A 17,041-nucleotide genomic window follows, 5' to 3' on the forward strand; every position below is an offset into this window, starting at 1 on the left:
AAAAACTTGTTCTTGTAGTACAAAATCGTGCCAGTAGATGGCGGCATACACGTGCTTGTGGTTCCATGTCTGGTTGTCTGGTTTAGTGTCTAGAAAGCATAGTCTAGTAGGCAAGTCAGACTGTATGTCTAGATGTACACTCCTTCTATGAATCCATACAAAGACTGAACACAACAGTGCACAGCTGAATACATACTTAATCTGACATAGCGACACCACAAAGCAGAGCCACAAAACAACTGAATCAACACCTTCATGGCACATAGCGAAATTTAGACAAGCTTCACATTGGTTATTGCAGGGCTATTGTTATTGCATTTGATTATATTGTCTGATGTTTCTGTTATTTTCGAGACCCCGCAGGTTCATAGGAAATATTAATTAGTGCACAATGGCCTGAGCTTTACAGTACGAAAAATTAATCTCAAACTGTTGCCCCTCCCTGCAGGTGTCCTCCTTTGAGTGATGAACACTGTTAATTAGGCCAGTGAACAACCAGGAGCCAGAAGGAAAATGCTCCTTTGTCTCGTGTACCGGAGTAAAACTTCATCTGTTGGCAGAACTCCAAGTTCAGTCAACAACCAGTAACACAATGAAAACGTATCTAACGCTAAATGAATGTGTTTTTTTATGAAAGTGAAACTATTTCTCAGCACAATGAAAATGTAACTAACGCTAAATGAATGTGTTTTTTATGAAAGTGAAACTATTTCTCACGGACACCTATTTATGATCATGTATTGCTAAAAAGTACATCACTTATTTAGTGGAACTAAGGAATTGCGGGTGGCCTGGGGCACAGCACATGGTGTGAACATTTGGATCCTTTACGCACACTTCTACCTAAACGAACCTGACAAAACTGCGATGCAGACACACAGAAATCGTGCACAGGAATTAGGTAATAATCTAAATATCTGTAGTGACAGTGTTGCTGGCGCTTTCGCCTGGCTACAAATGTATTCTTTGTTCCCAGGCATGTACAATCAGTCCGCACCATGCGAAACGGTAGATCGGAGTTGTCTCCCTTGTTCTCACATGTGCTCCACCCGCATGCGCTGATTGGATTAAAAATTACCCCGGCTACCACCATCGTTTGAGGGGCTGTTTTTTTACCCTCACACTGAGAAACGCCCACCCGAACGGCCGGGAAAGTCACTGCAAACTGAAATACACGCTGCCTGCCCACAGAGCATTCAGGAGACGCTGCTGTCTGTAGAAGGGCACTGAGTGTATAGCCTACTGAGTCACAGCTTTTTAAAAACCCTTACAAGTATTAAGACAGGTTGCGTCAGTTTCAGTGACCGAGTCTTTTTAGCATTTTTGTATGTAATTTGAATCTAAGATGATACACTAACCAAGGCTTGTCTGGAAATTGCTGAGTGCGCTCACGCTTTGGGTGAACAAGTGGCGCAAGCTCCGGTTCTCTTTCATTTGTTATTAGGGACGAGACGCAGACAGGTCGGAGTTAACGTACTTTAATTAAGTATTTATGACCTGCCGTTTAAGGTAGGCAACAGTCGAGCAGCCTCTTTTCTCCATTATTAATTGTAGACACTTGCCAAGTGAGCTGTGATGCCAGTTGCGGACAGCGACATGGTAGTGGACAACAGCCATGGGTTACATGAGGGTAAAACTCCAAACAGTGCCGGGGATGAGAGCATCCTCCCGGTCTCCCTATGCAGCCCTGCAGCGGACATCCTCAAGAACTTTTACCACACCAAACGGGTCGGGAACTATCTGATCGGGAGGAAGCTCGGAGAAGGATCGTTCGCTAAAGTTAGAGAGGGTCTCCATGCGTTGACTGGAGAAAAGGTGAGCGGGCTGAGGGGCTCACAAAGTGACAATGCAACAGGATTTGTTCAATTTTGTGTGTGTGTGTTTAAATCTCTTGACGTTTTTTAAATGCATCTTGCAACCTCATCAAGAATCAATACAGATCATTTAGATTAGCCTAATTTGGTAATAATTTGTTACACTTTAAAATGAGATTTTTAAAAAATCAAAAGCCAACTTTTAAGAAAAAAAAACATTTTCTTTTAGAATATTAGCTGAGCTTAATCTGACAACAATAGCCTTTGTTTTAACATTTGAAATCAGGAGTGTCATTTTAAGTCTCATGGTTTTATATTTCACTTCATTAGACGGTGTCAGCTGTCACTGGCAATGTATTGGTTTGTGCAGCGTGGCAACGCTTCCTTTATTCATATTAATAATTTATCCCTCCAGTATAGTATGAATTAATATTCTGGGTCCTAATTAATCAGTTCTTTACTTCCTCAGAGAAAGTGATCGGCCCCGTTTGCAATGGGAACCTTTGTTAATGGGCTCTTACGCCCCACCAGCTGTTGAACTCAGTTATATGCACAGCAGGGCTTGTTTTCTGGCCAAGCTCAAGTGACAGTATTTATTTTTTTATGTGTGTGAGCGAAAGCGAGGGCTGCCCTGGGCTTTCAACGTGTCTTGGATAACAATGTGTATGCTCTGTGGCTTTCCTGAACCTTTGCTTTGTCTGGTGCTGGTGATCTCACCGTTATGGGCGCGCAAGCCTGTGATAGGGACAGGGAGAGAAACTGGCCGACCTATGGGCGAGCAGGGCTACTACTTGCATATGAAATCATGTCGTTGATAAATGGGTTTCAGCCTCATTAAGATTCCGCCAGCGCAGGGCTTTGATATGGGCAACCATTGGCCATTGGCTGCCTTTGTCTCTCTGTGGTTTTTTGGAGGAGCAGCCAGGTTATTTGCATATTGGAAAACAAGTACCCCATTTTTTACTGTGTATGTCTGTTTTGGATCTAGGTACAATATAGAATATGTGCATGTGTCACTGATATTTACATTTTGCATATTAAAGGGTAGCCCATCTTGATACATCTTTTCCATTCTGCTGCTGGGAGGAGAAAAGACAGAGCATCCATCTTTCTTTCACTCTCTTTGTTGAAGATGATGCAAACACAGGCAATGGCACAGTAAGCACATCACATGCTCTCCCTCTCTTTACACCCATTCTCTCTCATTCAGTGGAGTACAGTGCCCAACATGCGCTGGGAGGGAGCAGAGGACAGAGAGTTTATTCAAGCAAAGGGTAGTCAGGGGGAAGGAAATACAGGACTCCAAGATCCTTTTTTTTACTTTCACTAGAAAGTCAGAGTGGATGAGAAATACATGTTGTTTAAAAGCAGAGGGTAAAAAAAGTGAGGGGAGATGAGAGATGGTGGTGTCACGGTCAGGGGGGCTCCGGAGGTCATAGGCATGTGTTTTTGATGTCTGTAACCCACTTTCCCATCCATACTCCCCCAGCCCCCCTCTTTCTCTGATAAACAGCTGAATGCCCCAGAAGCACACCCCTCCCCTTTTATATACCCCCTCCTCATATAGACTAGCCTACTGTAAATACTGTGACCCACCCCCCGCATACATCCCTTTCTTTAGCCACATTGCCTGGTCTAAACACAGGCCATTTTTTACTGTATTATGATGGCTCATAGTGCACACACACATGCACATACAGCCAGATTTAATTAGCAGCTGTAAAAAGGTTTTCAGAGGTGAATCAATTATCCGAGATGAAAGGACAAAAATATAAAAAGACAGACGAGCTGAAGGACAGAAGAAAGAGAAGAAGCACACAACCACTTTGGCCATCACCATTTCAGTAATGGATATGGTGATTAGTTTCACTGGTCATGCCTTTCCACTTCTACAGACTCTCCTTGAGATGATTTGCTGTGTGGGGTAGCCATGCTCTTGAACCCAGTCTAGACAGGATACAAGGAGACACGGGCACAGAATGAAATAGAGTGGATGGTTGTATTGTTGAATGAAATTTGCTACAGAGAGAAGCAAAGTGTTTGTCATTGAGGTAAAGGACCCATTCTGTCTTTTATGAGGAGACTCTGCAGGTTTCTTCTGCAATCAGACAGACAGAAAAACACAAACAGAAGACAATGGGATGAGTAATTAAAGAAAAACAAAACAACACTTCTGCCTGGAAGCCTGTTTCAGAAAATAAGCAGGCCATAATTTATCCTGCCTCAGTTTCCTTTCTACATTTGTGACTGCTTCTCATGTGTATTTAGCTGCAACTAAACTCTGTGGCAAATGGGAGAAATGTTAACTGTCCATTTGGCCTTGGTGTTTTCTTAACACGTAGGGTAAAAATTGCTTTTCCCTTAGTTTATGATAGTTTCATCAGACACCTCCCCCTCCCACAGCCTCAGGGCCCTATAGCGCCTGGGTTGCCCCATATTGGGAGCAGCTGTGATGGAGATGTCAGTGTCAAGTTATATACCCTGAAATGGAGACTGAGTAGCTCCTCACCTGTTACACTCCCTCCCTCTAAGACACAGCAGTACACTAGTGCTCTATCACACAGCACAAGGTTTAAGAGTCAAACTTCAGCATTTAGGTCAGTGCTTTGTCTAAAATAACTTCACCTCTTCCTTCTCTCTCCACACCTGTCTCAATTTCTCCAGGTGGCAGTGAAGGTGATCGACAAGCGGAAAGCCAAGAAGGACTCATATGTGACCAAGAACCTGCGGAGGGAGGGCCACATCCAGCAGATGATTCGCCATCCCAACATCACACAGCTGCTGGACATCCTGGAGACAGAGAACAGCTATTACCTGGTGATGGAGCTGTGCCCTGGCGGAAACCTCATGAACCGAATTTACGACAAGAAGCGTCTGGATGAAAGGGAGACTCAGAAATACATCCGACAGTTGGTGCTGGCAGTTGAACACCTGCACAGGGCGGGTGTGGTGCACAGGTAAAAATGAACACTTAAAATAAGGCAGAGAAAAGCAGATTGAAAAAAAAGAGCCCCAAATATCCCCAAAAGAGTCTAGGTTAAGTTCATATTGTGCACATTACTGTTAATCCACAAATAACTAGATCTGTCTGCTCAGTAACTATGGAAAGATGATTTAAATTTTTTCCAAGAGAGCTGCTACAACATAAATACAATTTTGTTAAAAGAGCTGGCTTTCCATTAGTCGTTCCAGTTCATCATTTCACCTGCAAATACGGTTACATCTTATGATAAAACTTAGATTTCATTTGGGGAAAACAACACATAAATTGCATCTCTACATCAAATTTCAGATATAAATTTCACACAACTCTTCCTGGGAATATTCAGTCCTTTGTTGCTGAGGGCCTGGGAACAAAATATCTGTCTTGGGGAGATGGCATATGTAGATAACTGTGTAACAGGATTTCTGAGACTGAGAAGGGATCTGGAGACACACAATAGGCCCTGAAAATCAGCCAGCGTGACTCACATTGGAAGGTTTATGTGTCTCGGCTTGTGTATGTGTGGGGGGGTAGACTCCTGTTGACCTCTCCTGCTAGCGCATTGTATGATGAATGGCTCAGATAAGTTGTCTAATGCAAACACTGGCACTGACATCTCCTCTTCTCTTTTTTGTACAGGGATCTGAAGATAGAAAACCTCCTGCTGGATGAACAGGACAACATAAAGCTCATAGGTAACTCAGAAGCTCTTACAGTGTCCAACCCCCCACCCCCAAAAAGGCAGTTTCTTTATAGTAGAAATTAAGTTGGAGTGTCACAGTACCCCACATGTGGTGAAGGCCTAAGGGCTATTAAATATTCTATTAAAACCCCTACAAGTTCTCAGCATAGTGCCAATCTGCTTCTGTTTGTGTCATGCTGTACTGAGGCATCTGGTTTAACTGGTGAGCTGAAAATTGAAAACTAATAAACCCAGAAGCAACACTCACCCCACCTCTTCTGTCCCTCAGATTTTGGCCTCAGTAACTGCGCTGGCATTTTAGGATACTCAGACCCGTTCAGCACCCAGTGCGGAAGCCCAGCCTATGCTGCCCCTGAGCTGCTCTCCAGGAAGAAGTACGGGCCAAAGGTGGATGTCTGGTCCATGTGAGTGTACCCTCCTTTTTAGAAATGTAATTAGTTGTTTCCAGATTTAAACCCATTGAAATCTATTTGTTTGTTTCCTGAGTCCAGCCAGAGCTGAAGTGTGAATTTTGGTTTTCCAGTGGTGTGAACATGTATGCAATGCTGACTGGGACTCTCCCGTTCACTGTGGAGCCCTTCAGTCTCCGAGCCCTGCACCAGAAGATGGTAGACAAGGAGATGAACCCTCTACCTCCCTCACTCTCCACAGGTAAATAAAGAACACACATATGCTGACCTGTTGTGTGCAGGTAATACTTTGTCGTAGATAACAAGGTGTTCCATTGTAGTGAATAAAATATCAGTCCATCAACTTGTATAACCTACAGACACCACACCCACTCAGATACTCACATATCAGTGTAGCCACCTGTCAGAATAGAACTGACATGAGTCGGAATGCACATGGCATGTTATTGTATTTGCAGGTTATTATGACTGCATTTGAAAGATAATGATAATCATAACAATAATGATCATCACTTTTATTTGCCAAGTATGTTCCACACACAAGAGGCAGCCATATATAAGTAGAAATAGAATATATTCGCATGGTTATCCAACTGGGAGACTGTGGGAATCTGGTTTATTTAAAACTAGTTCATGGGCTAATCCATTTTCTGTGAAGCAAAGTAAGTGGGTGTTGAATTTACTCATACCAGTCCTCCTCAGCATGTCACAACAGTGTCACCCTGTAAAATGCAAAGGGGTGGCTTTACCTGCGTACATACGTACCTCTTAATCAAGCCAGTGACCATGTCATCTCACCTATCTTATGTAATAATGGAATGAAAGCAGATGAGGATCAGGGCTACATTAGCGCCTATGTGCACTGTGTCAACCCCTCTGCTCCAGCTACTCATCAGAAATGTTTCTGAGTAGTTTGGAAGGTGGAAGAGAAATAAGGCAGTATCTAATGTTCATTTCCATTTCCCTACCAAAGGATCAGTCGCATTTCTTACATAAAATATATGATGCTGGAAAACTTTCCACTTTATTCAGTGGTGGCAGAATGTGAATATTTGCTCTTTGTCTCTGTCTCAGCTGCCATCTGTCTCCTGAAGAAGCTCCTCGAGCCAGATCCCAACAAACGTCCCAATATCCATCAGGTGATGGCTGATTCCTGGCTACAGCTGGCCAACAAGAACACAGGGGCACCATACCTCAACAGGTAGACTCAAACACAGAAATGTTTTCAGTTTGCATTTTGCACTAGTAGTATGTAATTTATTGTAGCTTTATTATTTGGCTATTTGTTTTCTGAATTCACTTTAAAGCATCACAAAGCATTAACTTTCCTGCACTTCCTCTTTCTGTGTTAAGGATTCACATCGAGGAAATAAACCACACGGTACTGCTGCATATGACGGAGAAAATGGGCTACAAGCACAGTGAGGTCCTTAGCGCCGTCCTCACCAACCGCGCCTGCCACACTTTGGCCGTCTACTTCCTCCTCAACAAGAAAATGAAGAGACTCTCTAAAGAGTACAGGGTAAAGTTAGTTTTTTTGTTTGTTTGTTTTAGAATTTAGCTGCTGCAACCTTAAAGGGTTATGAGTGTGCAGGAACAGGTTTGTCCAAAGCTTAAGTTTGATTGTAATGAAGGGTTTGCTGTGTTCGTTTAGGAGATGCAGTTCAAAGAGAAAAAGAAAGGAGAAAAGCAGAAAAATGAATATTTCCAGACCCAGTGGAGAAAGCATGTCGACAAGCTCACCATCCCCCCCAAACAGCCGCCTGTCTACCTGGCTGTTAGCAAGGGGCCCAGTAAAGAGAAAAAACACAGGACAGGTGAGAATTCTTATCAGTGACTTGTTTCACACATACATTATGTAGTTACGCAGTCACCTGTCCACTGTCTGCCTAACACCTAACCCACCCACTCCATCCATCTGGGAGGAAACATCCTGGACAAGTTGCCAGTCAATTGTAGGGTAAACACATGAACACTTTTTAAATTCGAAGTTAACCTGTTTATTGGGTAGGTACAGTATATAATTTGAAATCAAACTGATTTGAATCAGTGTTTACTATATTCAGCTCTTTCAAACACAGCCGGGGATTTTAAGAGTCACAGGTGGTTGGACTCCTGTGACTTCCTGTGGTTGGTGGTGAGATAACACTGCTTAAGGAGGAGCTCACAAGTGACAAGGACCCTGGGGCAAAATTGAGGTCTAATGAGTGACAAATGTTTAAAACACAGTAATTTCATCGACGTCACAACAGTTTTTCTTTTCCTCCTCAGGTCTATTGCGTGCCATAACCGGTGGCCATCGTAATTCACCTCTAGCACCACCCGGCACTGTTGCTTCCTCATCCATGGAATATCTAGAGATCCATCCTGTCTTGCCTAATACTCCACAGCAACGGAGGCGGTTGGCCACCCTTCCACAAGTTAATACACATTCCTTCGGCTCCCTCTCCAAAGCTGAACAAATCGAAGACACCCCAGCTTCACCCTGGTACAAGCTGATCAACGGTACTCTGTCCCCACCCCGTCACGTCTCTGCCTTCCAACCTGACTCCTCTTACTTGAAAAAAGCCACAATCCCCAGTCCTCCGGTCCTCATTGTCAATCCACAGCCAAAGAAGAGCATCTCATCAGATTGGTGCGGTTCTTCCGACACCAGCGGTAGCCCTCCTAGCACCGTAGGAAGCCCCCCAGGCAGCTCGGCTTTCAGCCCTCCGAAGTCCGCGTTTAGTCCCCTCAACCCCACCTCAGCATTCAGTCCTCCTTCCAACAGTGGTAACAGTGACCCTGACAGCCCGACACACCGCAGCAAGTTCCCCTCAATGGGAATCGGACAGATCCTAAAGAAGAAGGTCCAGCTGCAGCCGTTCGCTTTCCGCCCAGAACAGGTCATCGAGGAAGTGGTGTCCCCACCTCCCTACCCCATGCAGACTCTCCTCTGCGCTTCAGGTGCACTCAAGACCCTCTGCTGAGGGATACAAGACAAAAGAAAATGAAACACAGACTGAACTCAAAACCCCTCTCAACATTTTATTTAAGTTGGAGAGGTCTTCCGCAGCGGCCTTCTGAACTGTGAACTGACCCTTTATTGCAACTGAGCCACTTTTTGTGAGACTTTTTTTTTTAATTAAAAAATAAGAAAAAAAGGGGTTTGAGTGAGAGTATAAAATATACTCTTATTATGTAATAAGAAGAGGTGACACTGAGAAGATGAGATTTAAAACAGATACCTGAGCACTGACTAAACCTTACCGTGTCTTAGATACAGAGTGGACATGGGACATCCTGTAATACGGCAACAGCGAACAACATGTACACACAAAACACTCTATTATTGACTGAGATTTTCTTTTATGTAAGCTGTAACTGGTTACTAATTGAGCCACAGACTGATTCACACCAGCTAATAGACCCCAACTCTTGCCCTGACCCTGATTACATGTATAAATGTTTTGTCTCTGTGAAAACTCTCCAAGATTCCCACTGACCTCCAGCCAGCTGGCACTGTATCCTCAACGCTGACTGGATGAAGAAGCTCACTGCACTATTCTTGAAAACCAAAACCTATAATAACAACAGTGTTTACCATCTTTTACCTCACTGCATTATTCAGACAATAATGTACAACAGCAGTCGACTGTGACATGCTTGCGTGGATTTTGCCACAGCGTCTGAGCCTTAGTGCCATTAGAATCACCATACAGAAACAGAAGAGTAGAGCCATAGTCTCACTTTTTATAGCTCAACATTCTCATAAACTGTCACTCAACCCTGACAGTAATTCACAGCTAGAACTTTGTGTATACAGGTGTTACAGCACCTCTGTAACCCACAGGGAAACTCAAAGTGTCGAAGTCTTAGTTATGACTTTCTCACAGCTGCATATGCCTCTTCATAGTCAGTTAAAAAAAAGTATCAGAGGCTCTATGAAACCGATCAACCTCACCACAGGCTGAGGGTATAAAGGTGCAAAGGATCACATAACATCCATGAAAATAATTCATTTCCTTTTGTCCTAATGCTGTAGTTTGTGCAATAGTCTTAAGTGTTAACTGCAATGATGAGTATTTGCCAATTGCTCTCTGAGAGTGATGTGAAAATTGTGCTTGTAAATAACAGTACGACACCTGTGTTCCTGTCACTTATGCCTTTCTGTAAGAAGAGATTCAAAAGTGAAATGTTCATGTCTCAGTTGCTTCACAAAACTGCCTGACTCTAGGAAAAGGCTTCCACGGCCACACGAGGCTTCTCACTGTTAAGAAACTGTAGAATCTCTTCCTGTCCAAACAAAAAGTTGCATGCAATGTTTTATGAGTCAAATTGTACTGTCAAGATTTGAAATTAAGTCTTTGTAGCTTTTTTTCTGGTTGATACTGAGATTGATACAGACTCGGGGGTCTTTTGTAAGATTTTGTAATTGATGGTTTTGTTTGAGTGTCAAGAGATTTCTATGCTGTATAAAGTATTTTAAATATTTATACTGAATCCATTATGTGTCTGTCTGGTACTTTGATCGCACCTGCCTGCTGTCTGACTGTTTGCACATCAAATACGCTGTGCACACATGCCAATATACAACTTTGTATTAGCTGAAAAATATAGAATTAATACACCTAAATTACTGTAATTAGGTAAGTAGTTCCACAACAATCCACAATTCGTGTTCATTTATGTATAATTTACACAGAGCCTGAGGCCTATAATTTATTCCTAAGGCACTCAGCTCCTGGAGGACTTAATGAAGATTGGCCTTTCTGCTACAGATGGTCTATGTTGCCTTACAGCCTCGGTGTGCCACTGGTTTTGGATACCTTAAACATTTCCCATTGCACAGCTGTGGTGAGTAGAACACCCTTTCAACAGCTGAGGGATCCTTAGGACTGTTATTCACACAAACATAACTATGACCCATCTATCTTCACTCACATACATATACTGTAGACACTAATCTACTCAGCTGCGGTGCCCCCGTCCCCATCATAAACCTCTTTGGGTGACACTGCCTTGACGAGACAGACAAGGGGGATCACCAGAGCTCTGAGACAAACACTCACATGCAGAGGAAAACACAAACAGGGAGGTTAGATTAAATCGGTGTGGCTAAGCTGATAAAAGCCGAGGGGCAAGAGTGGCTCTAAAATGCATTACAGCCGGAGTCGTTTGTTTATCACAGACAGGCGGACAGTTAGTCAAAACCCCCTGGGCGGTCTGAGGAGACAAACAGGCTGTGGCCATAAATACTATAGCTTAACCACAACGCTGAATGAAAGGATAGAGCAGACTACAGGACACGAGCAGGTAATACCTGTACCTAAGTGTTCAGTGCTGCTCTGATGACGACTGTAGTGTGTACACACTCACAGAACACAAAAAAATACTAACAACTGGCAGAGTTGAACTCCCCAAGAGCCACCTGGCATAATGAGTTGCACTATGAATGGTTATATTCTAAGACAGATGCAAACCAAGAGAGGGATAATGGTGGGAATACTAGATTCCCAGTAATTGAAAATGAATTAGTAGCAATTTCTATAATAAATGTTGAAGTTCTTTATCAAGCAAAACTACAAATAGATTCTCGTATATGAGGATGTGCTGCTTTCTTTGTCTTCAAAGAACATGACATCATTATAAATCTTATATCTTCTAGTTTTGGACAAAATGAGCAATTTAAGACCTTGACACTGGTAAAATTGTGACTGACATCTTCACCACTGTTGTACATTTTATAGATAAAAATCAGTGGAGAAAAATGATTCATTAAAATGAAAGTGTAAAAAACGTAGGCTGCAGCACTAGACTGCCTTTTGGAGGATTCAGAATGCAGAGACAAGTTGACAATCTATGTATAATCTCCGAAGGCATAAGCAGAAGAAATCCATACTGATGAGACAAAGAAAACTAATTTTCCTTGACTCAGAAACCATTTGATGATTTGTGTGTAAAACAGGTTACAATGACAAATGTGATAAACTTGCAGAAGCATGATTTTGTATACATTAAGAAAAATATTTTGAAATATCAGTATTAGTGGTCTTATGGTTATTTGTCTATGTCACCAAGCCACACGTCTCAATAGGTACCCACACACACCTTTAAGATGACATTTTTACATGAGGCCAAAATGACCACTTACTGTGGAGGACAATGTCAATCTGTTCAGGCTTAGATCCTGATGACACTAATCCTGTTTTCACGCCCATTCTCATCACATGTACACACACACACACACACACATAAACACAACAGGGTGTCACTAGCAACAGGACAAGCCTTTGTGTCTGAGAAAAACAGACGATTAACCTGCTACACAGTGATGGGCACCAGGGGTGTTCACACACATGGACTTGGGCATCTGAGTTTAACCTCACAGCCCCACACTGCCCTCCTCAGCAGCACTCACACACAAAGAACAGAGGACAAGGAGGAGAGAGTGAGCGACAGACTACCTGGCATACACTGGCATACACAAAGACATGGGTGGAAATAAACTAGCAGATGTTGCTAATGAAGTAGGAGGGTTTGAACACTCACAGGGGATTTGGGTTATGCCGTCAGAGGAGTCACCGACTGGCCGGCTATCCTGTTCGATCACAGACACAGAAGAAGGTGATTAATGAAACAAGAACACTGTGGCTTAATAGAGATTTTACGCTTTCGCCCCAGAGATGCTGTTAGTAAGACAAAACTGAGCTACATTTCCCAAATGACCTTGACACCGAGATCATCTTGCACCCACTGATTCTTGAGATTAATTTGGAAAATGTCCCCCCAGGTGAAGGGGTTTACTCACTGACCTGCTGCCCAGTCTGTGCAACACAAAGAAATGCCTAGACTTAAAAAAAACTCTTTTTTTAAAAGCATACATCAGGTGACCAATCAGGTAAGTAGTGATCAGCCAGGTTAAATGATCAGCTGGAGATCTATTAAATATAGATTTAAGTGGCTTTATTTACATGATTTTATGTCATATCAAAAAGAGATAAGGAAGAAAAACATTTTTACTTGATATATTCTATTAAATACACTATAATATGTTTAGATCCTGGACTGACAAAAAGCACAATATAAATAGATTTACATTTAAAAAACATATTTGAAAGATGTGTGAAAATTGACATGCATAGTGCAGTGTAAGTAACTATATAAGACTGCTATGAAACACAATGGTTATGAAGCACAGTGGGGTAGATGGTGCTGTGGAAGACTGGGAACTGGTCATAAACAAGCTATGGGCAACTAGTGGGGTGTGGCTCTTTTGTCAGGGATTAACTAAGAAACAAGTATGGAATAATATACATTAGGCAGTTTGTCACATTTTAATGGCCACTAACCCAGACATATACACCTCTGAATGTATCTAGTGCCAGAGGAAAATCATCTTCCTTCATGCTCACTTATTATAGAACAATACCTGACATCCAATTTAGTTGTCTTGAGCCCCTAAAACAGAAACATTTCACTCTCAACAGTCCCTCTCATTTCACAGGAAAAAGCAAAACATATTTTGCAAGTTGGCACACAGGTGGCACTCCTTGAGATATTTTTTCTCTCAAAAACAAGATCAGAAATTTAATCAAAAGGCAGAACTCAGCCAATGAGATTTCAGCCTGTGGCAACAGCAGCCATTGGTCTGGTGTTTCACACAGGAAAAGCTGTAATTGGCTGATCGCGAGCTTAGGCTTCATTGCCTCCATGGCAACATTGCTTCCTCATTGCTTAGGGAAGGTGAAAAGGAGAGAAAGAGGGGAGGCGACTTTCACTCACACGCTACCTCTACATTATTCATCCTTTGTCCCTGAGTGCTTGTAGAAAGTGTGTAGATGTACTGACAAATGCATGTTGATATGTGTGTGTTCCCATGCTGGTCTTGGTTTGGGTGGTAATGATTGGTTGGGACTTCTGGGGTGAAATCAGAGCAATAATTGCACCTAGTAGTGCAATGCATCCAGCTATAACACATGTGGATATAAAGAGGCTAAATGGGTCCAGAGGCCATTCACAGTAACAGGTTCTAACTCCAACCTTTAAACTTTATTGCTCTGAATGAAACAACAGACAAAGACGTTCTCCAAGAGGAGTTTGCAACAGGGCGCAACAGCACACATCTGGACAGTAGAATGACCAGCCAGCTGGCTTGCATCATCCACATTCTGAACAGGATGCATACAGGCACCTCATCCTTACTAGCGAGGACTACATTAAGACAACACTACCAGGAACAACAAAAACCATGTGTCTTGTTTGTTGTTGTTTTGACTTTTTTCCCAGCAGTCAAGGGAGGGGAGAATTAGAGGAAGGGGGAGGGAAAAAGAAGGGGGAGGGTGGGGCTAGCAGTGAGAAAAACATCATGCAAAGATTAGGGTGGGGGGCCTTCATTCAGGACTCCTCCCATGCGTATGTGTCTGCGCATGAGTGGGGCTAACGTCTGCTGACAGGCGTGGCGGCCAGCGAGATGGCTGGCTGTTCCTCCGGTGGTGAACATGATGATGAGATGGCAACAGGCACTCAGCGTAGCACGTGCTCTCAGTTGCCATCGCAACCTGTCCTTGGATACAGCATACTGGTTGGCCGTTGTTAACTGTTGTTGTTCTGTGAGGCTGATGAAACCTTGTTGGTGAGGGAGGGCAAGTGGTACAGCATGCAGCTGCTTTCCCGCCTGGGTAGAAAGTGTTGCTAGGCATATTAACGGTCAGTTGGTAAACAAACACATGCCTTTAATCACCCCCAAAGAGATTAATCTTGCTGTTTAACTCTTAAATCCAAGAGGGAGCTCTAATTAGAGATAAATCATGATGAGCCATTGATACACCAAGTAATCTTATGACACAAAGTCAAAGAAAGTGAGACATTTAAAAAAGATTATCCAGATGGACCAAAGTTGTTTTCCTTTATCTGTTTGTTTAATACTTTATGTAAAACTTAAAATACAGAAATGGTTTTTTTATTTCTTCATTTTTGGAACTGTTTATTATAGAAAAATATTAAAAACAGAACAAGCTTATATAATTGTGAACATGCAAAAACAAATAACAACAAATGAAGGGACTACTTGATAGAAAAAAGGAGAGATCGCCCAGTAATGTGCCTAACAGTGAGGCGATCAATGTTAAATGACTTATGTGTTCTTTAATGGTGAAAACAACATCTTAACACAAATTCAGTGCTGTTTAATTATAGTCATTAACAGAATACAGCCAGAAATCCTGTCGGCTGCAAGACTCCATGCTTCAGAAAAGAAAAAAGTGTGCCTGGCCTTGAGTGGCCCGATCAATAAACCATTGTGCTGAGTGTGCAGTCTGCTTGATGAAATCCTGCACAAATAAACATTCTGCTCCTATTGTGCATTCACTCTGCATTGAGGCACAGATAAGGTGTTGCCATGGTCTACAGCAGCTGACACAACATGATTGATTACAAGGGTAGGCAGTCTTTGTTTCATCTTCGGTAACCAGGACAAAGCCGAGTGGGAGCAATGTGTATGTGCTGATATTACAGGACTGTGTTACTGCAGGACTGTTGTTGAGATAAAACTTAAAGGAGGATGCATTAATGTTAAGGCAGGGCTGAGGAGTGAGAATATTAAATCCTCATGCTTAACTCATGGACAAAGCACACACCCAGACAAGCTAACATCCATCACTGTCACACCTCATCATGACTCTCCTGAAGGCCAGCTTCGATCTCTTCTAGCCTCTGTGCCATGGAAATGACCAGCATTTTCATCTGGGAAGAGAAGAGGTCAGTTTTCAGTGGTGCAGGCTTTGGAATGTGCAAATGAACTGGAAGACATGGCAGTAAAATGAACAGTGAGGGTGGATATGACGGAGGCAGAACAGGGAGGGAACGCAGGAAAAACTGGACAGGTGGGAAATGGAGGGAGCAGCAGGGAGCAGTAAAGAAGAGAGAGGGGAGGAGTAAAGATAATTGGAAAAGGGGAACAGTGAAGGAGCTTGAGGAAACCCAGAGGGGAAGTGGTCAGGGATGGATGGATATGAACAGGGAGAGAGAGCAGGAGGGGCAGGAGAGACAGGTCAGTGAGTGTATAAGATGGAATATCCAAACAAATGTCCACCAGTCAGATAGACAGACAGTGTGCATTAGCTATGGAGGCTCCTCAGACACAGTATAGCTGAGGACAAAGACTGGACATGTATGTAAGGCTGGGTATCATTTGTAATTTCAATAATTATTTTGTTATATTACACAGCCTTATGTTGGTTTACTGTTTACTTGCCCCTTGCACGGGGATATGTACATGCACACTGAGAGCCGATTCCTCGTGTGTCCGACGCAACTGGCCAATAAAGTTGATTCTGATTCTAATGGTGATAATACCCGATACGTAAAACTACACCAGAAGAACAATTTTCCATATTTCAATCTAGGAAATACTTTTTCCATAATACCCTTCTTCATTTAACAAATGAGACTAAAACACTGGTTATTTTCATATCATGATTGGATAATTGATCTAATATTTTTCCAATAAAACCAATTAAAGGTGATGTCTCCTAATGCTTGCTTTAGTTGACCAACAATTCAAAACTCAATTATTATAATTATTAAAACCAGCTAAAACTGAAAATCTTCATATTGGAAAGATTGGAACCGGTTAATTTTTTTTCTCCACTTTTTTGATTAATTAACAACTTCCACAACTGCTGCTGTTTAATATATTGTTTCTATCAAGTAATCGATGAAGCTCTTGATTATATTTGTATTTAAAAAATTTACTTCTCAAACGCTGACAGATATGTGAGCTTTGTCTAACACAACACAGCCTAAAATGGGCATAGCACTGTTTTAAATTATTTAAACCAGTTTTTGCTTAAAACCTCTTGGGAAAAAAAACACCCACTGTGAAAACTCACAAAATTGCTTCGATCCCACATTTAACCAAAATGCATCTGATTGATTGATTGATTGATTCTTTCAAGCATGTAAAGACAGTCGATATGTCAACACACATAATTTCACACATATCCAACAAATGCTAATCCATTATCAATTTGCTTATACCTAGTACATGCTTGAATGTAGTAGGAAGAAGTCAGACTTATCCAGTCCTACCCCATGACATCATCTTACCATCATTGGTTTGCAAGCAGTATCTCTACATAAATAATTCTCT

The 17,041-nt window shown here is 42.3% G+C and overlaps 2 protein-coding genes across 2 annotated transcripts in view; one reads left to right on the plus strand and one right to left on the minus strand.

The window, feature by feature from the left end:
* Window positions 1-788: 788 nt before the first annotated feature.
* Window positions 789-10,349, plus strand: hunk (hormonally up-regulated Neu-associated kinase). Its single transcript, XM_020598324.1, has 9 exons — window positions 789-1,815; window positions 4,479-4,771; window positions 5,437-5,492; window positions 5,769-5,904; window positions 6,024-6,151; window positions 6,985-7,111; window positions 7,264-7,432; window positions 7,565-7,727; window positions 8,182-10,349. Exons 1-9 carry the CDS (start codon window positions 1,597-1,599, stop codon window positions 8,877-8,879), a joined length of 1,989 nt encoding a protein of 662 aa, XP_020453980.1. The 5' UTR covers window positions 789-1,596; the 3' UTR covers window positions 8,880-10,349.
* A 4,551-nt stretch (window positions 10,350-14,900) lies between these two features.
* The window catches only part of mis18a (MIS18 kinetochore protein A), a 7,496-nt gene continuing 5,355 nt past the window's right edge, over window positions 14,901-17,041 (minus strand). Inside the window, exon 5 of the mRNA XM_020598484.1 lies at window positions 14,901-15,633. Within this exon, the coding sequence (XP_020454140.1) occupies window positions 15,553-15,633 (81 nt within the window). The 3' untranslated portion in view covers window positions 14,901-15,552. The remainder of the gene's footprint in view (window positions 15,634-17,041) is intronic.

The sequence above is a fragment of the Monopterus albus genome, unplaced genomic scaffold, assembly GCF_001952655.1.
Source record: "Monopterus albus unplaced genomic scaffold, M_albus_1.0 scaffold38.1, whole genome shotgun sequence".
Taxonomy (NCBI): Eukaryota; Metazoa; Chordata; class Actinopteri; order Synbranchiformes; family Synbranchidae; genus Monopterus; species Monopterus albus.